Here is a 24,346-nt window from a genome sequence, read left to right on the forward strand (position 1 = left end):
TCATGCCAGGAGTTGTGTTACAGTGGATGTGGATATTAATAACTGACTCCTTCCAGGTGGGCCTGTGGATAGATGCTGGCAGTCGCTATGAGAACAAGAGGAATAATGGCACTGCCCACTTCCTGGAGCATATGGCATTTAAGGTGAGAGGGTAACAACACAGCAAGCACTTCACTTTATTGACATATACGAACCCATTCCAAAGAAAATAGCTATTGTAGGTTAAAAATGACATTAGCAAAATACCTGTTGATCTCATCTAGAGGCACATGGACACAGTGGAATCCTTCAGGGCAGCATAGTTTAACATTCTTTATAGAAATGCAACATTCATGAGGTAAAAAATAAAATATTAATATGACTTGTCATTAATATTACAAAACATTTTCTGAGGTTTGTTCATCTGAGTCTGTATGTGTGTGACAGGGCACCAAGAAACGCTCTCAGCTGGATCTGGAGTTGGAGATCGAGAACATGGGCGCTCACCTGAACGCCTACACGTCCCGGGAGCAGACTGTGTATTACGCCAAGGCTTTCTCTAAGGATCTCCCCCGAGGTACTGACAAGCAGAGGGGCTGAATGATGACAGTGAGATTATGGCCACGCTGAGATGAAGTGTGAAGATCCATGATGCAGATTGGTGACAGATAATAGCATCCGTGCTGCTTCCAATATAGTATGAACAAATCATCATAGAAGGACCAGTACATTTTCTACTCCTTGGCATTAAAAAAAGACTCGTAGATCAGAATGCAATGCTGAAAGTCTAAATGTCTGTAAGTCCTGGAAGAATAGTAGCATTTCCTCACGGATGTCATCTACATGTAATCACGACACGCTTTGAAAAGAAATCTAGTTGTAAACAAGTTCGCTTATTTCAATGCAGTGCAGTCTTATTAAGTATTAAAGCAGTCCTGCACAAGATTTTATGTCACGTCAATATCATGTTGGTAAGGGATTTTATAAATATTTTATATAACTGGTCTAATTTCAGAAATGATTCAGTCATTTACAAAACTTTAGGGTTTTTCTTCAAAGTAACTGACAGCACAACATCTCAGACAACTCTTAGAGCATAATCAACATAACATCAGAAAATGTTGTGTTTGTGTCTCCAAGCTGTGGAGATCCTGGCTGACATCATCCAGAACAGCACACTGGGTGAGTCAGAGATCGAGAGGGAGCGAGGGGTGATCCTCAGAGAGATGCAGGAAGTGGAGACCAATATCCAGGAAGTGGTCTTTGATTACCTGCATGCTACATCGTACCAGTCCACAGCGTTGGGCAGGACCATCTTGGGCCCCGCAGAGAACATCAAGTAAGACCAAACAAGCTGTTTTGAAAATGAACAGGTTAGTTTGGTTTGAAGTCTGCTGGACGCTTACTGTTTGTGTTTGTGATGCAGGACAATCAACAGAGGAGACCTGGTTGAATACATCACCACTCACTACAAAGGACCCAGAATAGTGCTGGCTGCTGCTGGAGGTCAGAGCTCCATTTCTCCTCTCGTGTCAGATCAACATGGGCTGAAGTGTTACAAAACTGCAAACCCAAAGCTGGTCTGATCTTCAGGACTTTCTGTGATTTGTTTCTGACCAGGTGTTTGTCACGATGAGCTCATTGATTTGGCCAAGTATCACTTTGGAAAGCTTCCTGGCAAATATCAAGGTGAAGCCCCAGCACTCCCTCCATGCCACTTCACCGGAAGTGAGGTAAGAGGGAAGTCTTCAGTTTAGCACCGCCACATAATAACACACAAAGAAAACTAAACACATTAAAATAGAAAACAGTTCTCTTGTAACACAGTTTTGTGGGCTTGTTCCTGAACTTATTATGGAAGTCTTTGTTGAAATTAAGCTGCTATATTCAAAATCCTTCTATTTAATTTTGTAACTACTGCAGAAATCTTGTCTGCTGCTGTTTCAGATCCGTGTGCGTGATGACAAAATGCCTCTGGCTCATATCACCATCGCCGTAGAGGCAGTCGGATGGTCTCACCCCGACACCATCCCTCTCATGGTTGCCAACACGCTGATTGGAAACTGGGACCGTTCATTTGGCGGAGGCGTGGTGAGTACAGAAGAGCCCTCACACATTATGGACAGGCCACAAAGTTAGCTACCTCCAGTTTCTAGCTGTCTACTTGTAAAGTGATGTCACACATTTCATTGGTGAATATATTTCTTCTTATTCATCATATTCATATTGAAACACATCTTTCTGTTGTACATAATGTGTTCCCTAGCCCCTTAATATTTACCTGAACTCTAAAACAAAGTCTAAACCCCTCAAAGCGTTGTGAGGACCAGATGTTGACACAAATATAGAAAGACCTGTACACACACATTGAACCACACCATTCACTCACCTGTTAATGTGTCTGTGTCCCTCTCTGTTCCCATCTCCTACATCTGCCACAACCCCAGAATCTGTCGAGTAAACTGGCTCAGATGGCCTGTCAGGGAAACCTGTGCCACAGTTTCCAGTCCTTCAACACCTGCTACACTGACACAGGCCTGTGGGGGCTCTACATGGTGTGTGAGCCCGGCACCATCAACGACATGATGCACTTCACTCAGATGGAATGGTGAGCACACTTACACAAAGGACAATCAGAAATGCTGTAGAAGAGATGAGTTTACTTTTATCTAATCGGTTTATTAACCTTGCAATTAATATGTGCATCGCTGCTTCCTGTCAGGATGTCTCTTTGCACCAGTGTGACAGAAAGTGAGGTGGCTCGGGCAAAGAATCTGCTCAAGACCAACATGCTCCTGCATCTGGACGGTAAGGCAACATGATGGGAAAGCAAATACAGTCAGAAAAAATGATTAGACCACCCTTGTTTTCTTCAATTTCTTGTTCATTTTAGTGCCTGGTACCACTGAAGGTCTATGACCTGAAGAATACAATGAACACGACAAAAAAAGCAGCTGATTACATCATACTTTATGTCCTATTTGACATGCTGAAGCTTCATTGTATTTCCTGTAGGGTATATAAGAGGTCATTTCATGCCAAAAGCAGTGCTGCACATGCAAAGGCGGTTTCCTGTTTACATTCAAACCGTAGCACAACTCAGAAGTTGTCAGCTCTCACTTAAAGCCTAAAAAAAAGAATTATGTGAAGCCACAATGGCAGCCATCTTGGCTCTGCTGGAAATTGGCATGAGTGAGAGACAGGTAGCGAAAACACTGAAGATCTCCAAGACAGCCGTTCATTACACCAAGAAACAACAAGCCCAACATGGTGCTACCACATTGCTAGCTGGTGGCAGCAGGAAACATCTTTCTACCCACCAGATGACCGAGCACTCATCTGTTCCTGTGTCAGGAATCGTCGTCAGACCTCCAGGGACCTTAAAATGAGTTGGCACTGTGGAGAAATGTGACTTGTTCTGTAAGGACAGTTTGAAATAGACTTCTTGAAGCTGGTCTGAAGTCACACAGGGCACAGAAGAAGCCCTTCATCAATGAAAGGCAGAGGAAAGCCCGGTTACTCTGCTGGGGATCAGAAGGATTGGACTGTTGATGGTTGGGCTGAGGTTCTCTTCAGTGATGGATCCAATTTTCAGTTGATGCCCACTCCAGCCAATTTACTGGTCAGAAGGAAGCCTGGAGAAGCCTCCAGACCAGACTGTCTGGCCCTACAGTAAAACATGGGGGTGGATCAGTGACCATCTGGGGTTGATTCAGTTTGGGTGGAACAGGGCAAATGTGACTGTGTGAAGGGTGAATGAACCAGGTCATGTACAGGATGCTCTTGAAAACAGTCTTCTTCCATCAGCTGGAAAACTCTTTCCTGCCTCCAATGACTGGATTTTCCAACAAGACAATGCCTCTTGCCACATGGTGAGGTCTGCTAAAGCCTGGATGGAGAACCAGAACATTGGAACCATGCCTTGGCCTGCTCAATCACCAGATCTAAGTCCAGTTGAAAACCTGTGGAAAATCATCAAACGCTAAATGGAGAACCACAAGTCCAAAGACAAAGTAAATGTGTTTGAATTTGTGCAACAGGAATGGGCTGCTGTGACAGCAGAACATGTCAGAAGCTGGTGGAGAGCAGCCAAGACACATGTCTGCAGTCATCAGAAACACTGGTTATGCCATCAAGTACTAACTCCTGTGTGTATCATGGGACTAAAAATGCTGTCTTTGGCAGCACAGTGCCAGAGCTGTTGCTGTTAAAATGAACAAAAAAATGAAGAAAACAAGGGTGGTCTTATAATCTTTTCCATGACTGCATATGTTGGTGCAGTCCCTGGTGTCAATGTGCGGATTTTCTTTCTCCAGGATCCACCCCGATCTGTGAGGACATCGGCAGACAGATGTTGTGCTACAACCGCAGGATTCCTCTGCCTGAGCTGGAGGCCCGCATCGATGTGAGTGGACACATCGGCATTGCTTTAGCTGAAGGTTAAATCACAACTACAGTGTCGTGTTTAGTGGAATTGAAGAAACTGAAACTCATAGAACAGTACCTGCTTAGCACCAAGCTACAGAGAGACGCAGTCAGAGACAAGCTGGTGAACTTAGTGAAGCATTTTGCAGCAATAAAGTCTTATTTCCCTCAGGAACTTGTAGGGACCGAGATAGAGCAAAAAGAGAGAATGTAGGCAGCTGTTAGCTACAAGTTCATAATATCAACCTAAAAGATAACATGTCAGTGGTTCTGTAGCACCCAAACGGTCAAAAACTAATTATTACACATCAAGTATTCTTGCTTTACTGTTCAGCCTGTTTTCACTTGAGCACTGTGGTGTTGAGGTCATAAAAAGTCACTTTTGTAGGGTCTGTTCGTCTTCCTTAGCTTCATGCAATGGAATTCACTAGGTTAGCGGTTAGCCCTTCATGGGGAAAGCGACCACACTTGGTAACTTCCTTGGACGTTCACCATGTCCACCCTGTGCCTCTCCTTGAGGTCAAAGAACCATGTGCACTTTGATTTAGTTTTTATATTCGTGCCAGTATCACTGCCTTATGAAAATGTCCCTAAACAAATGTTCCAGGCACTTTATAAAGGCTTTGTTGCTGGTTTGCATTGAACTCCGTTTTGATTTATTTTTTGAGATTAGTGCCAAAACCAAGAAAAATGTTACTGAATGAACTTTCCAAGCACTGTATAAATGCTTAGTTACTGCTTGTGTATCATTACCTCAAACTAAAAAGCTTCTCGATAAATGTTTTTCCAGTTTGTTACTTTTTCTTTTATTATGAATTCCACAGGAAATCAAGATTAATCAAGTTACCATATATGGTAATTTGATTAATCTTGATTTGCAACATTTGGTTTTTTTATTTTATTTTAAGTCACAAAGTAAAAATATCTTGAAATGTCCTTCAATAATACCCTGGGGTTGAAAATTTCATTTTCCACGTGCTTCAAGGAGTGCCCTATAAAGGGTTAGGACAAGTCAGGGAATAAAGGTTTTTAAAAAGACAGTGGTGGCAAACTGTAATAATGTGTCCTCTGTTTCCTCAAACAGGCCATTGATGCAAACACCATCAAAGAAGTGTGCACCAAATACATCTATAACAGGGCTCCTGCCATCGCAGCTGTTGGTATGTTGCTTTTTCCATAGTGGATTTAAGGAAAGTACTTTGGAGCAGGGAAACCTGTTGACCTACTCAAGATGTAGTGTCTTAACTCATGGGGATGGAGGCCGTTTTCTGTAGGTGGAGGTCGTGTCCTGCCACTGATCATACTAATATGGCACATTTGTTTTCATCAGTACTGAGCTCACAATTATTTATCTAGATTATTCATTAATTTTATTCATCACATTAAAAAAAAAACAGAGCTCCAGTATCACGTCCATGTTGTGATACATTCCTGCTAATGTACAAATCTGCATCAAAAGATGACTGAAAATGTTCGTCACCTGAATTCAGTGCATTTCCTGAAAAAATCTAAATAAAATTAGACTCAAAAGGTCTCTCTGAAGATCTGCTTATGGATAGACACGACAATTTACTGATGTTTCCTGAACACCTCCCATGCAGGCTGCTGTGCACAGAGAAGCCTCTAGTCTCCACTTAGGTACTGCAGCTCAGACAGATATGTTGAAAAGAGTTCTAATGTCAGATTTACCACTTCACTCAGCTTAAACCAAGACAGTGTATTTACATGGACTGTGTTCTATGAGCAGAACTTTGTTTAGATGTGACTATCAGTCAATTAGGTTCTTTTAACTGTGGAAAGCCAACACTGTGACTGAGATCAGTATTTACCTAATTGTGCATCCCTGCATCATACGTAACCCAACCACAGAACACCACATGGTCCTTCCATGCTGCAACTCCGGGACAACATGCTCTGCTTCTGATGTGTCCTACAGCTTTAATGTATTCTGTCCACAAGGTCCAAATATCATCTTTGCTCCTCTGCTCTGTGTCAAACATTTTGTTCATTCCATGTTCTTATGTCATTATCACACACGTTGCACTTTATTTTTTTTGTTCAGGTTAATTTGGAGTACCATGTAACACTCAGAGACAAACTCACTGAGCTATGAAGCAATATTTGGGCTTAACTTACGGCCAGAAGCTCCGTATTAATCGACACAGCAGCCGTTATTTTCTTCAAAGGGACACTTGATTCCTACTATACATGTAGTTATTTAGTTTTTACAAATAAGCACAGTGTTGGTATAGTGTGCGTCTATTTTCTGTGGTTGCTGTAATTTGATTTTAAAAAAAGCTAATGCAGAACTCAGGTTAGCTGTAGGCATCTCTGTCAGACTTGATTTGAGAGCGACTGCACCTTCGCAGCAGGTTGAAGTTGAACCAGCGAGTCGTGAACCACCTGTTCTGATTTGGACCCATTTCATCGTTTGACTTAAAACTGATTGTCGTTTCTGTTTCAGGTCCAATTGAACAGCTGCCAGACTACAACCAGATCCGCAGTGGGATGTTCTGGATGAGAAGCTGAGCAGAACCACTCTGAGGAACTATCAACTGTACAGAATACAAACAGAAAAAAATATTTAAGTCTCACCTCTAGTTATTTTCTCCTCCTTTAATTTTTTATTATAAAATAAAGACCAACACAATAATGTTAAAATAACACAGATTCTATTCTCTTTTGTGGTTCTTGTCATTTTTTACTCTTGGCTGCCACTTGTTCCTGAGCAGCTTTCTTGGCTTTAACCATCTCCACCAGCTCCTGTTGGAGAAACAGGGAAACGTGTTAGCTCACCAGCAGGATTCTGGGTGTTTTATATTTAATCTGGACAGAACAGCCACCTCTCAGTGAAAACACTTCAGCACCACAAACCAAACTGACTAGTGGCTGCCGATGGAATGTGCACATAGACCAACGAAGCGACCACATCGACGTACCTTGTACCTCTTCATACAGTCTTTCTTGCTTCGTCCAGGAACAGCTGCTGCTATCTTCTCCCACCGCTCAGGTGTGCTGACTGGATATGTCTTCAGGGCTTGTTCCAGAAGTTTCTGCTCCTCTGTGGTCCAGGGGGCAGCATTACCGTCACTGCCAGATGCTGAGGGAATGCACACAGCAACACAATCTTTAGTAGTTGATAATGGTCAACCTGGGAGGTATGAATGCAAACAGCATCAGACTAACTAAGACTACCACTTCATATTACTTCAGCTGTTCAGTGTAGCAAATACTCAGTAAATACAGCCACAAGTGATTCAAATAATACGCACTGAATTGCTTAACAGCCACAACAAAGCACAGTATTTGTGGAAATGACAACCAGCTTCCAAAATGGAGTGGTGATGTTTGACTGCACGATGCTACAGCTACTAAAGTAACTAAACACTGAGGTTATCAGAACAAACTGATGCTGGTGGAAGAACTGTGCTTTTGTCCTTGTTTCCACATTTTCATCCAGCCACACCGACTGACCATCGAATCTCTCTGAGGGCACAGCGTTGTCTATGGAGGGCGCCACTGAGCTGTGTTCCTTCTTGAACTTCTCAAAGGCTTTCCTGTTTATCTCATCCTTCTGAAGTGGATCTAAAGGACAAGACGGCAACAAAAGTGAAGACGGTATTAGCTGGTTACAATCTATTGACATTTTAGTGCACTTAAAGCCAAGTTGTAATTGCTTGAGGGACATTAACAATACAGAAACATTTACCACAATGTATTCAACAGTTTCAATATTTCATAGGTTTTATAAAATCCTTTTAAACCAGTATTTTTCCAATAATATATCTATTGCCAATATTTTGCTCATGCAGAACTCAGGTTTTACCTCCACTTGACGTGTATTGTAGACAAGCATGTTTCAGACTGAACACGACACCATGAATGTAAAGATGCATCTTAAAAACAAGGTAAATTAAATAAATGCTACAGTCCTGAATAAGTGCACGATGTTAACACATGCAGCCAATGAACTAAGCCAGCCGAGCCAAGGGAGGATTTGTAGGTAAAACTAATATGTTCAGTTGGTGGTATGAGGTAACTGTGAGATGTTCATGTTCTGGAGGATTTACTTTGTCTACACATACGTTGGAGCTGGTGAGTGATGCCATCCCTCCCCTAAAATATACCATCACTACAGAGCTCTACATCAAATAAGGACTGAAAAATGTTTGTGCTCGGCTCATCTCCGACTATAGATGATTAGAAAATCCACTGTGGATGTTAATAGGTCACATAGCCCACAGTCAGATTTCAACTCAACACCGTCTGAAGTAGGCTGCGGAAATCTTGCTCTCTTAATGTCAGCTTACCAAGTCGTTGTAGGTTCTTGGCTTTGTTGATGACGTCTTTGGCTGTCCTCTTCATGCCGCTTGTGGAGTGCAAGTTCATGTAATTGGCAATAACTTCCCATCTAGAAGGAAAAAAAGAACAGTTTGATGTCTTTGAAGAGCTTAACAACTGAAAACCAAAGCATGGCTGTCCGATTAGGCCTATGATTAATCCTCTCAAGAACAGCTGAAGAAACAAAACAAACAACAACGTGCGTCTGAGAAGAAAACTGTTGCCGTGGTGAGGTTAGAAGTATTTCTGTCCCCTCCCAGATAAACATAAAGAGTCTCATTCTGTCAAGGGGGATTTTTACTTATAAAAATGTACAAGCACAGTTTTGCCACTGCACACATGAGACTAAAGAGCTGCTGTAACTCTGGGTGGCTACCTGGCATTGGTTCCAGCAGGGAACAGGTTGACTGCTTTGATGAGCAGCTGGAGGTCTTCCTCGTTCCAGCCCTTCCCCCCACCTCCTCCTCCTCCACTGGCCTGCTCGGCGCTGCGAGCCGCCTGCCTGGCCTGGACCTCGGCGTCCTTCTCCCTCTGCAGCTGGGCGTTCACCTCCCGCACCTGGAAAAAAATCAAAAAACCCCGTTTGGTGTGTTGTTCATGTGTGAGTATGTTAAAAATGTCAACCGACACTCGTTCCTGTCGAAAGGTGAAATGTGTGGAGGGTTCTGTATCTCTCAATCAGGTATGAAATACACCTGAAACGTCACAAAAAAAATCTTTTGAGACAAAGTGCCTCTTTACCTGCTGCTCCACTGCTGCCTTGCTGTCCTCTTTAGAGCCTGAGGCCAGGACTTCATTCAGGGACTGCAAACTAGAAACAGACAACAAATACTGTCACACATCTCAAGCACTATAAGACAAAGACGATCACAGCTTGTACAGTTAGAGCAGGACTAAGATCTCAGGGTGCTTCAGTTTTGACCCGGTTCATATTCCCAGTGACTTTCACTGACAAAGTGATGTCACCCTAAATCATCAGCACCCACATAGAACGATCTGATCATCAGCGAGCAGTTGCAAAAAAGTTGTCAACTATCAGACTGTGGCATCTCAGGTTGGAGCACTGGTGGGCACATACAGGGTGAAGGTCATGGGTTTCCTGGTGAAAGTCAGGCAACAGCCAGGTTCTGTCTGAACTCAGAATGGCAGCTGGATGAAGGGTGGCATGCCGGTTGATAATCCGGAGAGCCTCACTGTGCTGACAGTCTGTGTGTCAGCCCTGCCAGCTCCCTCCAGCCTCTGGCTGGCAGCCAGCTGAAACCGTCGGGGAAGCAGGGACTGATAATGCTCACCGGGCGACAGGCAGTCTGACACATGGCAGAAGAGCCAGCTAGCCTTGTGCAGTCTGACTCAATGCAAAGCACCATGACGGCCAGAAAACCTAGAATCACATAAGCGCCAAATACAGCCCTTCTTTTAAAAGAGTCTCCCTCTGGGTCGACTGTGAGGCAGTGAGAAACACACCAGAGTCCACATTGAATCAGGCCAGGTGTGTTAGATTCAGATGATCGACTGATAGAAATGTGTCCTGATACCAACGTGACAACAATGCTTCACAGTAATGACGTCATAGTTCTCTGTACCTTGTGAGTTCCAGACGGTCACAGAGTTTCTCCACCTCCTCCATCATTTTCACACTTTCTGCTTCATTGTCAGCAAAGTAATTCCAGTTCTGTGGAGGAAAGAAGTGAGTTCAGAACACAGCCGCAACCACAGCACTAAAGATAACACACACCCCAAACACATGTCAAACACCTCAACACATCAGGTCAGCCAACATAAAAAAGCAAAACAACAATGTCTGAAAGTATGTTATCAAGGGAACCTTGCAGGTGGTCCTGAGTTTCTGCCTCTCCTTCTTGATGGCCTTCTTCTGGATCTCCTTCTCTTTCTTCGCCTGCTGGGCTACCTGCTTGGCCTCCTCGTCCTCCTTTTCTTTGGCCAATCGAGCTGCCTCCAGTTCGGCTTGTCGAGCCTGTGAGATGCACACAGAGCTGACTGGTTTTCCAATGTGATGACAGGATTTCACAGCAAATTTCAAGTAGTGGTCACCTGGAACCTGGCCTCTGCTTTAGAAACGGCCCGTCTCTTAGACACCATACACTTCAGCAACATTAATGATGAGAACTTTTTTTCCCCATTTTTGTGTCTCGTATGAGTAAACTACAGGTTTACAATTTTCTTCCTATCAATAAGAGCAGTGTGGATCTGTCTGCATCACAACGCTCCATTCTTGTCCAAAAACTATTAAAACACGTAGATTTTCCTGAATATTACTACATATGTATATGTAACATGTCAGCACATGTTACTATAAAACCTATTGGCTGGCTCCACCTCATACTCATCACCTCCACTCAGCTCCTTTGGTTTCACACATATCCTGGTAATGTTCCAGCTTTACTGCAAATCCTTGCCAAGAATCTTCTCTTCTTCTCTACCAGGGCAAACCAAAGTTAAAGTTCTGTATAAAGATGGTGTCTGTTATAGCTTCAGAGTCCATCCATCCATTATCTATACACCGCTTAATCGTCTCTAGGGTCATGGGGGGCTGGAGTCTATCCCAGCTGACTCAGGGTGAAGGCAGGTTCACCTGGACAGGTAACCAGTCTATCACAGGGCTACACTTAGAGACAGACAACCAAGCACACTCACATTCACACCTACGGACAATTTAGAATCACCAATTAACCTCAACATGTTTTTAGACTTGTGGGAGGAAGCCGGAGAACCTGGAGAGAACCCACGCTGCACGGGGAGAACATGGAGACTCCACACAGAAAGATCCCAGGTGTCCTCACCAGGATGCGAACTGGCAACCTTCCAGCTGCGAGGCAACGGTGCTAACCACCGAGCCATCTTGCAGCCCTAGGTTCAGTGTTTGTACAGTGTGAGGAAGCGTCGTCGATCTTTATACACATCCTATGCTTTAGACCTGGTGTGAATGTGAACGACACTTACTCTTTCCCTCTCTTCCTGCTCTCTCCTCTTGGCTTCAGCTTTGGCTTTCTTCTCAGACTCCTTCTTGGCTTTTTCTTCTTCTTTGAATTTCTTTATTCTGGGGTCACAGCTGTAGGCCGTATCTGCAGTGAAGCAACAAAGATGATAAACAGCGTTCATTTTCAGCACTTAGATTTGTAGAGCCTGCACAACCATGTCTGCATATGGCGGAGATTTAATAAATATTTCTAGATCTTAGGCAGCGTTATGCTAGTTTTCCCGTGTTTAATGATTTCTTGCAGTGTGTGCTGGTTTGCAGAGACTGTACCAACTAGTGTTCGTATTCTGTTCATCTCCTCCTTCTTCCTCTGAGCTCTGGAAGCTCGATTCTGCTTTTCAATCCACCTCCTCTCATCTCGACTGCAGGGGAAACAAGTTCAAACACGTCAGACAGCCAGAAATCAAAGATACAACGCAGTAGTTGTGTAAAGCGGACAGCACAGCAGCTTACCATTCAGCCTTCTCCTTTTCCTCCTCATCCAAGTATGAGAATTCCCTCCAAGAGTCAAAGTTGTACCTTCAACAGTGAAAATGAGAGAGTTTAACAGTTTATATTCTTATCTGGCTTGTTTTCCAGTGTCAAATCAACAACCCACGCTTGGAAACAAACAATAGAAAGTGTTTTTAATTACCAAAAAGAGTAAAAATTATCCACTTCTTCAAAAGATGACTCCATGGTTCCGAGTTTGGGCACGTGCTTTTTGGAAGACCATCTGGCATTTCTCTCAAAAACAGGAGCAAATCCGTCGAAAAAGTTTTCTTTGCCTTCGCTCTTAGAAGGCACGCCGTTGTCAAAGGTAGGATCCACACTGTCGAAGGCTCTTCTCTTCACTGGGTCGGAAAGGGTTTCTATTGCTGAGGTTCAAACAGCCACAAAGAGAGAAAACAGACACTCAGGTCAGGATGTTCCACAAGTAACGTCAGAGCTGATAGTGAGTCACAGCGACTTGTACCTTTAGTTATACAGGTGAAGTAGTCGTTGTCTCCTTCTACAATCTGCTCTCCTGCAGCTTTTCTTTTGTCAGGGTGGTGCTTCAACACAATCGCTTTGTCTGTGGAGACAAAGCACAAAATGTGTTTCCACTAACTTCTTACACAGAACCAGAGAAGTGATCCATGAGAGAGGAGAGGAGAAAGTATACTCACGGGCAGCTTTGATCTGTTTCTGTGTGGCTTTGTACCTCAAGTGTGGGAGCCCGAGGACGGCATAGTGATCTTGATTCTGACAAGTTAAAGGAAATAATAGCGATTGTCACATTTCAATTATAGTCTGAAGCAGAATACATAATTGACACAATCATATGAAGGGTGTCGCTGCAGCTGGTGCAGAATAAAGACTAACCGTGTCCAGAGGGAGCTCCAGAAAATAAGTCTGAGCTGCAACCTTTAAGATGACTTTATTGCTTAAAATGTAACATGCAGTGAAACTATATGTATGAATTTAGTTCTTGATGTATAATTGAAACATCCTCCTCACTGGTCTACCTGAGAGGACTGAGGACAGACTGCAGCTTTAATTCAAAATGTTGCTGCCAGAATCCACACAAGAAAAAACAAAAGTAAATACCAACTGCTGCAACACCTTACCAGACTGCATTAGATGTGTTTCAACTTGAACAGTATTTAAAAACATAATGAAGACCTTCCTGTGCCTTTCACTAGTTTGATTGTGTTTAAAGTGTCAGATTGATCCAGTTTACTTGTATATTAACATCTGCATGGGTCCATCCATCCATCATCTCTACACCTTAATCCTCACTAGGGTCATGGGGGGCTGGAGTCTATCCCAGCTGACTCAGGGTGAAGGCAGGTTCACCTGGACAGGTAACCAGTCTATCACAGGGCTACACTTAGAGACAGACAACCAAGCACATTCACATTCACACCTACGGACAATTTAGAATCACCAATTAACCTCAACATGTTTTTGGACTGTGTGGGAGGAAGCCAGAGAACCCACACTGCACGGGGAGAACATGCAAACTCCACGCAGAAAGATTCTCACCAGGATGCGAACCAGCGACCTTCTAGCTGCGAGGCCTCCTGTAGATCAACTTTTCTAATCTAATATTACCCCTGCTGAGTTACATACATACAGACTGGATTTACTTGTCAGACCTGTTTTGTGTCTTTTGTTTGGGGAAGTGAGCGGCACGCATCCTGATATTGAAGCCAATCAGCATTTTAACAAACATGTCTGACTAAATAGAAGCTTTAATCCCTCCTCTCCTTCTCCTGCCTGAAGAACGTTTTCATTGTGATCACAGCATTTTAAGGCTTCCAAGAAGCACTGCTGGTGTAACAGTGTTCTGTCTGGACAACTGTTTATCTTTTTTCCATAATTTAACTGCATCACGTCTCAACCTAACTGTCATTACAATTAATCAAAACTGTTGGGATATGAGGTACACCTATACAGCCTTGCATTAGAAAGAAATCATTCCTTAATGAAGGTTTTCATGTTTTTTTTGAAAAGTAGAAGTGATTTATGCACCTACATCTTCAATAACACAAACACGACCGGTGTACCCAGGAGAAGCTTAATTTATAGTACTGACAAGTTTCTCTGTCCTACAGTAGTCTCCTTTAAGGAAGAGAGAGGCCTGATTTAGCAGGATAGAAAAACAACCAGATAAAGACAGTCAAATGTGTGGGTCATTTTAACAAGCAGGTTTGATTTTCGTCACAGAAACAGCATTCAGATACCTTCCAGTCTTTAGGGTCGAGAGTTCGGAGCACAGGGTACTCCTGCAGCTGAAACTCCTCATCGTCTGACTCCTCGGAGGACTCCTCCTCTTCTTCCAGCTCCTGGAATGAGGCTGATGCATTCCTGTTTCTCCTCCTCACATAGGCCTCGAACCATCGACCCACCGGCTCCACCTGAACCTGCACAGACGCTGAGGAGGGACACAGAGAAACTCACTGCAGACTGTTCCTCATAAAAGTTTGAGCAAGATTAGAATATTCAGCCTGGATGACCGAGGATTTATGAAGTCAACTGATATAAAGATATTTTTTTCTAAAACCAGATATAATAGCTGGCATGCTTCTTGTAAAATACACAATCTGTTTAAACACTGATCACTGCATCGTTTTGATCCATCATTCAAACTATGTGAATCCCAAAGCTAATAACAAACACGAAACTAAAGCTAACTGGAGCCAAGAACTGAAGGTACTTTGCCTTGTTAAAAAAAAAACGTTTTCAGCCTGCTATTCACAAGAATTCCTGTTGTGAACCACAGTTCACAAAAAAAGAGATTCTATCAGAATTGTCGATTTGTGTAACGCTGTAAAGGACTATAGAGTCATCTCAGAGTTGAAATATTCAAGTCAGCTCAGAAAAGCACAAGACAGGACGCTCAAAGATGCTCAGAATAACAGCTGAAGGCTTAAAGAAATCAATGGAGCTAGTCAACGTCTCTGCTCGTCAGTCCACTAAACATAAATGATACCGCATGCCAGAACCCCAAAACAATAACATCACTGCACGCCTGAATGCAGCTGGGAAGATGTATGGACAGATGGGGTAAAATGGAGACTGCATACCAACATGAGAATATCATTCTCAATATGAAGCAGTGGTGGCAGCATCATGAGCTGCTTTGCCTCCTCTGGATCTGGATCATCATCAAGGGAAATGCATTCCCAGGTTTACTGATGTATCTTATAATCAGGGAGGCTGCCGGGTTGAAGTTCAGGATGTTGAGTAATTGAAAACAACTCAAAACATCGAAGCTGATCTTGAACAGAATGGTGGTGTGTAACTATGCTCGACACGCCGGATCAGAGTCCCGCCCGGAGCACATTTCTGCCAAACCCCATGAAGGCCAAGAATCGTACGGCGAGAACCCGACCATCACTGCTTGCAGCTTTAATTCAAAATGTTGCTGCCAGAATCCACACAAGAAAGAACAAAACTAAATACCAACTGCTGCAACACCTTGCCAGACTGCATTAGATGTGTTTCAGCTTGAACAGTATTTAAAAGCATAATGAAGACCTTCCTGTGCCTTTCACTAGTTTTATTCTGTTTAAAGTGTCCGATTGATCCAGTTTACATTAACATCAATGGATTACATCTGCATGGAAGATCTGAGCATCAGACGACATTTTTTGCATTCTGGGGAGTTTTTATGCACTAGTTTGTGCATTTTCTACATCAGTTTATGGTGGACATGTCTTCATTTATGTGAATGAAAAACACAACATTCAGGCATCAAAATACATTTTAAAAACAATCCACCTTCTGGAGAAGCTCAGTCAGAGCCCAGACTCCTCAGAATGACCTCAGAGAAGCATTCAGCCCTGACAACCACAGAACATGGCTGAGGTGATGCAGTTCCATGACACTTCCTCCTGAATGTTGTGCAGTTCTGATCCACAGTTACGACTAATGCTTCAGATTAAAGCTGCAAACTGAGGTTCAACCAGTTATTTAATGAAAGGGTTCACTCATTATTTTCCACCAACATTGGAAATGTTCAGAAAAGACAACTGCAATTATCTGTGTGTTCCAAACTTCAGCAAATTGTATTTGTCTATACTTGTCTATATTTAGATAAAGGTCACATTATATGACCAAAAACTGATTTTGAAGAAGAATGATGGTGCAGAAAGCCTCACACTGCAAGTTGACAGGATTGCTTCCTTTGCTTTGTTTTATACTGTCCCGTGTCCTACCATGAAAAATGCCGAAAGTCTGAATCTGTGTTTTTGAGACTGTCATCAGTACACTGCAGCTTCTAGGTGGAAACACTCACACATGGCACTGAGTTCTTATTTCACTCATCATGTGTCCTTTTGCACAAACAAGACACCACATGGACGCGTAAACAAGGCAGCCAAGCTGACTTTCACTGGATGTCGCCAAGCTCCAGTCATATACATTCTAAGATGGCAATATTGCCAAGTCTCTGCAAACTGCAGTGACATTTAAACAGCCACCCATCTGGGTAACAGGAAGTGCTAGTTTGATTAAAATGATGTTTTAACTGCCCTGTGACAGTAAAGATTGCACCTGTTCTGTCTACTGGGAATACAGTGAGACTATGAGAAGGTACAACAGGTGTTAGAGCATTATGCAACATCCTGGTGATGAATGTCTGTTCTGCGGACATTAAATGCTGTGAATTGCCAAACAAGTGTGTTAATATCAAGAGCTGCCAGCCAGCCAGAGCAGCTAATGACAGGAGCTCTGATAAATCACTGCAGCCAGGAGTGGGCAGCAGCTCGCTCACATTATGCAACACAGTGGACACCATCTGGTAGAAACCGAGAAACAGCACAAAGGATTTAGAATAATAAAGCTCTTTCACATTTTAAACTAACTAATAGTATCATGTTAGTCTTTACGGTGTGCTTCTATCTGCATGCTAGCTAACAAGGCAACAGTCGATGTGTGATGTGGTAGCCGAGCTAGCTGCCTGCTCCTGGCCTCTCACTGCTTACCGGCTCCGGCTCTCAGCACCACCGTCTCTTCTCCGTCCAACGCTTCCAGCAGCATCTTAGAAAAACGACCTAAACAAACATCCAGGTGCTGAAATTATCAAGTGGGAGCTTTCTAAAGTGCTAAAGTTTGTGGGCCGCTCATTAACACACCACATGGGCCTCTCTTTACAAGTGCCAATCCGAGGAGCGAGCTGGTGTCACCCAGTTCAGCGCTCCGTGTTGTCGCTAGAATCCCTCACTGGAGGTTCCGCGTTAAGCTTTAGTTTCAATATATGTAATTATAGCCTGAAACTCTGTCATATTAACCGAAAAAATATACAACTTCACCAATATTTATGATCGAAATTGGTAATTATATTAAGCCGTATTGCTGGTAAATATTTTTATAGGCGGTCCGGCCTCAATACAGTTCCGACTTGTGTGTCCGGTGAGTGGCGCATAGCGGCGGAAGTCCAAAGCTGCTGTGTAATTGTACCGTTTAGCCGCAGAAGCAGCGCAGTTTGTAGGTTACGAGGCAGTTCTTTTCACACTAAATATGCCGGACTATTTAGGAGACGACCAAAGGAAGATTAAAGAAGAGGAGAAGGATGACGCACCAATCAGAGGTATGTCTAAAATAGCTTTTAAAAAAAGCAGTCAATACTGAAAGGGAACGTCGCCGTTAGCTAGCCACTTAGCTAACGTTAGCTCAAATTGTTAAACAAACGGTTACAGTTTACATCCCGCTTAGACAACTGCTCCCATTTGCTTAATGCAAGCTTTAATATGTTTGAGGTTAAATCAGAAATCTAGCAACCAGGATGGAATAAGCGTCGTCTCTTAGTTTGACATCAATGCTAGCGGCCCGGTCAGACTGCAAACTCATTCATGTTGTTTTCATGTCCGTCACAGCTTTGGATGAAGGGGACATCGCTCTGCTCAAAACATATGTAAGTATGGCCTCCAAACACCTATGGACCACCTGTGATATGTGAAAATTCTGTGAATTTATTCACACTTTTATTGCTATAAGTTTGAAGTCGCAGTCTCGACACTAAAAAGCTGCCTTCTATACATTCCTGTCTACATATATCAACATGGACACATCAGCACAGCCTGAAAGGGAAAGGGATGGAATAATATAATAGAATACTGAACTTAAAGTAGTTGCTTATTTATTAATTAAACGTGAAAATCTACCTTTGCACTATTTCTTATACTTATATTTATATGTACATTTTTTATTTTTTGTTTTTTCCTGTGTCGTATCTGTGTACGTCTGTTGAAAGCTGCTATCAACGATGTGAATTTCTCCACTGTGAGATAAATAAAGGCATATCTTATCTTATCTTATCTTATCTTGGTAATGTCAATATAAGGTGGTAGAGGATGTGAAGAGAAAGCATAAAACAACAGCAGCTAATTATTGCACAACAGAGTGTTCATACATTTTGTTTTGTCTCTGCACCTTCACACGTCCCACTGCGGCTCATACAAGGTTAAATGCTTTGTGGACCATTTGTAGACACTCTTGTTTTGTCACCATAGGAACAGTGTGAGTAAAAGTAAAGGAAAGTAAAGGAAAAGAAAAAAGCAGTTGTTTTGCTCAATATGACGGCAGCTCATAGGAAATACACCTTCTATAAAACACTGTCATTGTTTAAGTACTGATACTAATAAAATGGGTAAGTTATTGTGTCTAATGGCAGGGTTTAGCAACAGTGTCCTAGAACGGGTAAACTGTGCAACACTACTAGATGACCACCTCTGGCTCTTTGTGTTTATCACCAGGGTCAAAGCACCTACTCCAGGCAGATCAAACAAGTGGAAGATGACATCCAGCAGCTGCTCAAAAAGATCAACGAGCTGACAGGTGGGTAACAGAATCGTGAATACACTCATACGATGGCAGATATTATCACCAAACCACAGGTTTCAGATGCTGGGTCGTAATTGAAGTGTCTGCTGTTTTCTTTGAATTTGCCAGGCATTAAGGAGTCAGACACAGGCCTGGCTCCACCAGCTCTCTGGGATCTGGCTGCTGACAAACAGACTCTGCAGAGTGAACAGCCGCTGCAAGTAGCAAGGTAAAGCAAGCTGTCTTATGTTTATTAAGATTTTGGTAATCTTTCTATGCATGGCTCTTTTTTCATCTTGTATCTTCTGGCTTCCATTCCTGATGCAAGTAATGTTCCCATTATTTTAAATCAAAGTAGTTTAAATCTTTGTGTAAAATAAAAAAGCATTAAATTACTCATCTGTCTGCTGTATTAAGCTGAAAATCTTGTCTGTAACACCCATCCTTTGGCAAAATGAAGTCAAATCTCAATATTCTGCAATGATTGTCGTTCACTTCCTTTGAACACTATCTGCATTTTGTAGTTTCAAATATTCCTGTGTGCTTTTTTCTATCAGATGCACAAAGATCATCAATGCAGACTCTGAGGATCCCAAATACATCATCAACGTCAAACAGTTTGCCAAGTTTGTGGTGGATCTGAGCGACCAGGTGGCTCCGACTGACATCGAGGAGGGCATGAGAGTTGGGTGAGGCAGACGAATTATTTAAATGACGTATCTTTAAATATATGAGTTATGCCAAATACGTGGTGGCACAGTCTGCTAAGTGAAGTGTCCCTTCTGTTGTTTCAGAGTTGACAGGAACAAGTATCAGATCCACATTCCTCTGCCTCCTAAGATCGACCCCACCGTCACTATGATGCAGGTATGAATGCAATTATCTCATTAATAAAAACGTTTAGACTAGTGTGTAACACAGACTGGTAGTATTTTAACATACTTTAGATTTAAATACGTTACCTGTCACTCTACTTTTTGTGGTGACTCTTTGACTCCCATGTTGTTCTGTAGGTGGAGGAGAAGCCTGATGTGACTTACAGTGATGTTGGTGGGTGTAAGGAGCAGATTGAGAAGCTGAGAGAAGTGGTTGAGACGCCACTCCTCCATGTGAGTGTCACAAACCTCCAAACCACCATTCGTTTTTCCTCCGTTATAACACCTACCCCGGCTCGAATGAAGCACACCCACAGAAGAGACTCCTTGACTGATTATTTGTCTTTTTCTTCTTCTCTCCAGCCTGAGAGGTTCGTCAACCTGGGCATCGAACCTCCTAAAGGTGTGCTGCTGTTCGGGCCCCCTGGTACTGGAAAGACCCTGTGCGCCCGTGCTGTGGCCAACCGAACGGACGCCTGCTTCATCAGAGTCATCGGCTCTGAGTTGGTGCAGAAATATGTGGGAGAGGTGAGCTTAGCCGTGAAAACAGAGGCTCAAGTTTAGATTGTGAATGCTTATGCTAATCAGCATTCACCATCTATTTCTGTGTTCGTGTCTTGCTCTGTTAACAGGGAGCCAGGATGGTGCGAGAGCTGTTTGAGATGGCCAGGACTAAAAAGGCCTGTCTGATCTTCTTTGATGAGATTGATGCTATTGGGGGTGAGGCTCACTCCACTGCTTTGTTTTTTTCTAAATGTGTTATACATTCATTTACAGTACATATTCTCTGACATGTGATATGACCCTTAGAAAATGTGGCAACACAAAGATCACATGAGGGCAACATCAAATTAAATTGTTTGTGGAGGTTATTGTTGATGAACGGGAACATCTCTATAGTTTACGTTCAAAAGTGTCTCTTAAAATTCATTCATTTTGGTGCAACAGTCTGTACAGTTTTTGTCTCGCCTCCCATCATGGCAAACTGGATAGGGCTGCAACGAGCAGAAACTTTCATTGTCACTTTATCTGGTGATTATTTTCCTAATTAATTGATGAGTTATTTAGTCTGGAAAATATCAGAAAAGGTTTTTTAAAAATGATTTTCAGTGTTTCTCAAAGGCCAAGTTGAAGTGTCTTATTTTCTACACAACCCACACATATTCAGTTTACTGTCACAGAGGAGGAAAGAAACCAGAAAATATTCACTTTTATAAACCTGTGATTATTTTTTTTTACCTAGAAAAGTGTACAGATTTTTTAAATAGTTGGCAGTTACTTCAATAGTAGAGAACTAATAGATTGATCAGTGTAGCTCTTATACTTAATGTTTGGGGTCTTTTTGTTTATTTATTAATTTTTTTCTTAAGAATCTAAACCGACCTGTGAGAAAACGAATGTCTCCATGTATGTGTTTGAATCTTCCAGGTGCTCGATTCGATGACGGTGCTGGTGGAGACAACGAGGTCCAGAGAACAATGCTGGAGCTCATCAACCAGCTGGACGGCTTCGACCCTCGTGGCAACATCAAAGTGTTGATGGCCACCAACAGACCTGACACACTGGACCCGGCCCTGATGAGACCTGGACGTCTGGACAGGAAGATCGAGTTCAGCCTGCCTGACCTGGAGGTAAGCTTTAGCATCATTAGACATAACAATTAATTCTACTCTCATTTCCACTTGTGTGTGTTCTGTGTAGCTGCTTCCAGTTCAACCATTTCTCCTTTCTGAGCTCACCCTGTTCTTTTTTTGCAGGGTCGCACCCACATCTTTAAGATCCATGCCCGCTCTATGAGTGTGGAGAGAGACATTCGCTTTGAGCTGCTGGCTCGCCTCTGTCCCAACAGCACCGGTAAGACAGTCAGGCCCTCTCTTCTCTCATCTGTCTAAACATTGTCACCTCTTTGTTTTTCCTCCCATGTCTTCCTCTTCATCTAAGCTCCAAGTAAACTGCCTCTTTCCTCCTGCAGCTGGAGCACACATCAGTTCTTTCTCCAAGGTGGTCATTGGAGGGTGCAGGGAAAACTTAAGAAGTCCTTGGGATACTTCTCAGTTGTTTATTAGTTAACTGACTCCCTGGTAGTCTAGGGAGGAATTTAAATGTGCCTTAATGGTTTTTTTCAGTGGTGTAGTGCTAATGTGTGGCCACAAGAGGGCAGTGTAACAACACTCAGTTGAATGAAATGAAATGAAAAATACTTTATTCATCCCAGAAGGGAAATTTAATCTATCAATTTTAATTAATAATCAATTATCAATATTCAATCAAACTTGCTGTCCAGTGAAAACCATGTAGCTAACGGATCTATTTTCATTAGTCAGGGAAAGCCGTCCCGTTGTTTCACCTTTTTTTAAATATTTCAGCAATGTAAAAATGCAACATGAATGGCTTCGTTGTCATCATCATCATCATCATCATCATGTTTTCCCTATGGTCTGCTCTCGGCCCACGGGCGTGACTGTGGACTGAAGCGTGTGTCCAACAGCTGGTTAAAGTCCGAGCCATCCAGCGTTGTCCTCCTTGCCTGTGTGCGGTCTACACTCAGTAACTTTTCAACATTTGCCCAAGTCCTATTGGGTGTTCGCTTGTCGAACAACACCTGCTTTTGCAAGGCATTGTTCTCCATGTGCATGGCTAAAATCCCTTATATGACCGGTGTTGGTGATGTCCTGCAGTTTCTCATTTGATATCTTGTAAGTCCAACTGAGCTCCCCTTTGACTTGTGAAGCTGGATCTATGCCTTTCTTTCACTGGGAGCGAGTGGGAGCGTTTTTCCTGGTCACCGTCTTTCTCAGGAAGCCATTCCACACATTCTCCATCTTGTGGAGGTCGGCTGCTGACAACTCATGAGTCTGGGTTCCATTTAGTAAACGTGATCTCACGCACGCAGTTAAGATCTTTATACTTGTGTCCAGATAGATTTCTTTATCAGTCAGTGTTTCAGTTCGTCCCACTTTTGAAACGCAGAAGTAATTCTCGAGTGTAGAGCAGCAGCCGACGTTTCTGTCATAATCAGATGTCCTACGTAACCAAATTCACTGACATTTTTGATGCTGGTGTTACTTACAGAGAGTTGGGACTTCTGAGCTCTGATGGAAAACATTGTATAATACCTATTTAGGAGTAGTTAAGCCTTGATGTGAATATCAGAGGTCTGTACTGAGGTTAGTGACTTACCTTCAGGTTTAACTCTCGGGTTTTGGTGCTATGACAGGGTTTCACTTCTTACCAGATTACATCACTTTGGAAACTTATGCTGGACCTCTGGAGCAGGTCTTGTTTCAGATGAGGGATCAGCTCCACCTACTGATCAGCATCAGCATTACAAGATCCAGCAGAGCTCGGTGTGCAGATAGTGTGAGGACGATGAAGAGTTTTTCGAGCTGGAAGGGACTTCAGAGCCTTGTCATTGTTCTGTATGGAGCAGTATAATTCACAAACTGGTTAAAACTCCTGAGCTTTGCACGTGTTGATCTGTAAAGATTGACCGTCTACATATCAGGTTAAGTTTGTATTTTTGTTCTTTACCTGCTCCTAAAAGTGCTGAACACCACCGAGCAGCAGAAACAATCAAAGTGTCTTACATCCATAAGAATGAAACTTAATGTGAGATAACTGGATTCATCCTCTACATCACCATGAAAGAGTTTTTTTTATTACTGGATTATTTAATCATTAAATAAGTTGTCTTTTTCTTTAATTGTAAAAGGTAACTTTGTTGTACAGTCTTGTGCTGTGTAGTGATAAATACACTGAGTCCTGAATAACAAACATCCATCTAAGCACATTCAGTCTGTAGATTTCTGCAGCTTTCCCTCCTATTTTTGCTGCTGCAGATGTGTTGCTTTTAGTCTGTGTTGTGTTTATAATCTCCCCATTTCTTTATTGTAGTTGGCCCCAGGTTTGTAAAATAAGCCACTCTGCTGTCAGCAGACCTGTGATTGGTAATCTGGTGCCAACTCCGCCTCTTTCATGTGATTGTGCTCACATCCAGGTTCTGAAACTCTGGTTGACTTACCAACCAGCTTCATAAGACTGCTTATCCCAACTGTGGTTGTTTGGTTAAATAAAGACAGATAACCAAGAGATACCCTGGGTATGTTGTATGTCCAGGCCCCAGGGTAAAGACAAATGATTGAATTCTGCACAGTGTTTCCTTTTCATCCTCAAAGCCAGCCACAACTTGACATTGTTTTTCTTGGCAGGTGCTGAGATCCGCAGCGTGTGCACGGAGGCAGGCATGTTTGCCATCAGGGCTCGCAGGAAGATTGCCACAGAGAAGGACTTCCTTGAGGCTGTTAACAAGGTCATCAAGTCCTACGCCAAGTTCAGCGCCACCCCCAGATACATGACCTACAACTAAGAGTGTGTGTGCTTTTCTCATTTTGCTTTTCACTGTCAAAAAAAGAACAGTCAAAAAAATATTGTCCTTTTT

At 42.8% G+C, this 24,346-nt stretch overlaps 3 protein-coding genes across 3 annotated transcripts in view; 2 read left to right on the plus strand and 1 right to left on the minus strand.

The window, feature by feature from the left end:
* pmpcb (peptidase, mitochondrial processing subunit beta) overlaps positions 1-6,987 on the plus strand; it is an 8,521-nt gene extending 1,534 nt beyond the window's left edge. Inside the window, exons 3-13 of the mRNA XM_008278550.1 lie at positions 57-143; positions 427-556; positions 1,120-1,318; positions 1,406-1,485; positions 1,600-1,712; positions 1,927-2,070; positions 2,427-2,587; positions 2,702-2,787; positions 4,296-4,384; positions 5,489-5,564; positions 6,869-6,987. Of these exons, the coding sequence (XP_008276772.1) occupies positions 57-143; positions 427-556; positions 1,120-1,318; positions 1,406-1,485; positions 1,600-1,712; positions 1,927-2,070; positions 2,427-2,587; positions 2,702-2,787; positions 4,296-4,384; positions 5,489-5,564; positions 6,869-6,933 (1,230 nt within the window). The 3' untranslated portion in view covers positions 6,934-6,987. The remainder of the gene's footprint in view (positions 1-56; positions 144-426; positions 557-1,119; positions 1,319-1,405; positions 1,486-1,599; positions 1,713-1,926; positions 2,071-2,426; positions 2,588-2,701; positions 2,788-4,295; positions 4,385-5,488; positions 5,565-6,868) is intronic.
* Positions 6,988-7,005: 18 nt separating this feature from the next.
* dnajc2 (DnaJ (Hsp40) homolog, subfamily C, member 2) lies at positions 7,006-17,389 on the minus strand. Its single transcript, XM_008278551.1, has 16 exons — positions 17,197-17,389; positions 14,452-14,642; positions 12,892-12,967; positions 12,699-12,797; positions 12,378-12,600; positions 12,197-12,262; positions 12,014-12,105; positions 11,707-11,828; positions 10,571-10,720; positions 10,329-10,417; positions 9,487-9,556; positions 9,122-9,303; positions 8,715-8,815; positions 7,879-7,989; positions 7,344-7,504; positions 7,006-7,167 (listed from the first exon to the last, which is right to left on the minus strand). The coding sequence occupies exons 1-16, from the start codon at positions 17,249-17,251 to the stop codon at positions 7,099-7,101; spliced, it is 1,857 nt and encodes a 618-aa protein (XP_008276773.1). The 5' UTR covers positions 17,252-17,389; the 3' UTR covers positions 7,006-7,098.
* A 245-nt stretch (positions 17,390-17,634) lies between these two features.
* psmc2 (proteasome 26S subunit, ATPase 2) lies at positions 17,635-24,333 on the plus strand. Its single transcript, XM_008278552.1, has 12 exons — positions 17,635-17,801; positions 18,088-18,125; positions 18,967-19,048; positions 19,163-19,262; positions 19,591-19,722; positions 19,828-19,900; positions 20,047-20,142; positions 20,272-20,436; positions 20,541-20,628; positions 21,337-21,539; positions 21,666-21,762; positions 24,117-24,333. Exons 1-12 carry the CDS (start codon positions 17,732-17,734, stop codon positions 24,272-24,274), a joined length of 1,302 nt encoding a protein of 433 aa, XP_008276774.1. The 5' UTR covers positions 17,635-17,731; the 3' UTR covers positions 24,275-24,333.
* Positions 24,334-24,346: the final 13 nt, after the last annotated feature.

Source organism: Stegastes partitus, unplaced genomic scaffold (assembly GCF_000690725.1).
Source record: "Stegastes partitus isolate 25-593 unplaced genomic scaffold, Stegastes_partitus-1.0.2 Scaffold126, whole genome shotgun sequence".
Lineage (NCBI taxonomy): Eukaryota > Metazoa > Chordata > Actinopteri > Pomacentridae > Stegastes > Stegastes partitus.

Excerpts from the sequence above, each read along its gene's own strand:
- dnajc2 (XM_008278551.1), bottom strand. The coding sequence starts at position 17,251 with ATGCTGCTGGAAGCGTTGGACGGAGAAGAGACGGTGGTGCTGAGAGCC. Across the intron at positions 12,106-12,196 it reads GAAAAGGAGAAGGCTGAATG|TCGAGATGAGAGGAGGTGGA; the intron begins GTAAGCTGCTGT and ends TTTCCCCTGCAG. Across the intron at positions 9,304-9,486 it reads AGGCAGCAGTGGAGCAGCAG|GTGCGGGAGGTGAACGCCCA; the intron begins GTAAAGAGGCAC and ends ATTTTTTTCCAG.
- psmc2 (XM_008278552.1), top strand. The coding sequence starts at position 17,732 with ATGCCGGACTATTTAGGAGACGACCAAAGGAAGATTAAAGAAGAGGAG. Across the intron at positions 19,049-19,162 it reads AAAGATCAACGAGCTGACAG|GCATTAAGGAGTCAGACACA; the intron begins GTGGGTAACAGA and ends TGAATTTGCCAG. Across the intron at positions 20,437-20,540 it reads TGCAGAAATATGTGGGAGAG|GGAGCCAGGATGGTGCGAGA; the intron begins GTGAGCTTAGCC and ends CTCTGTTAACAG.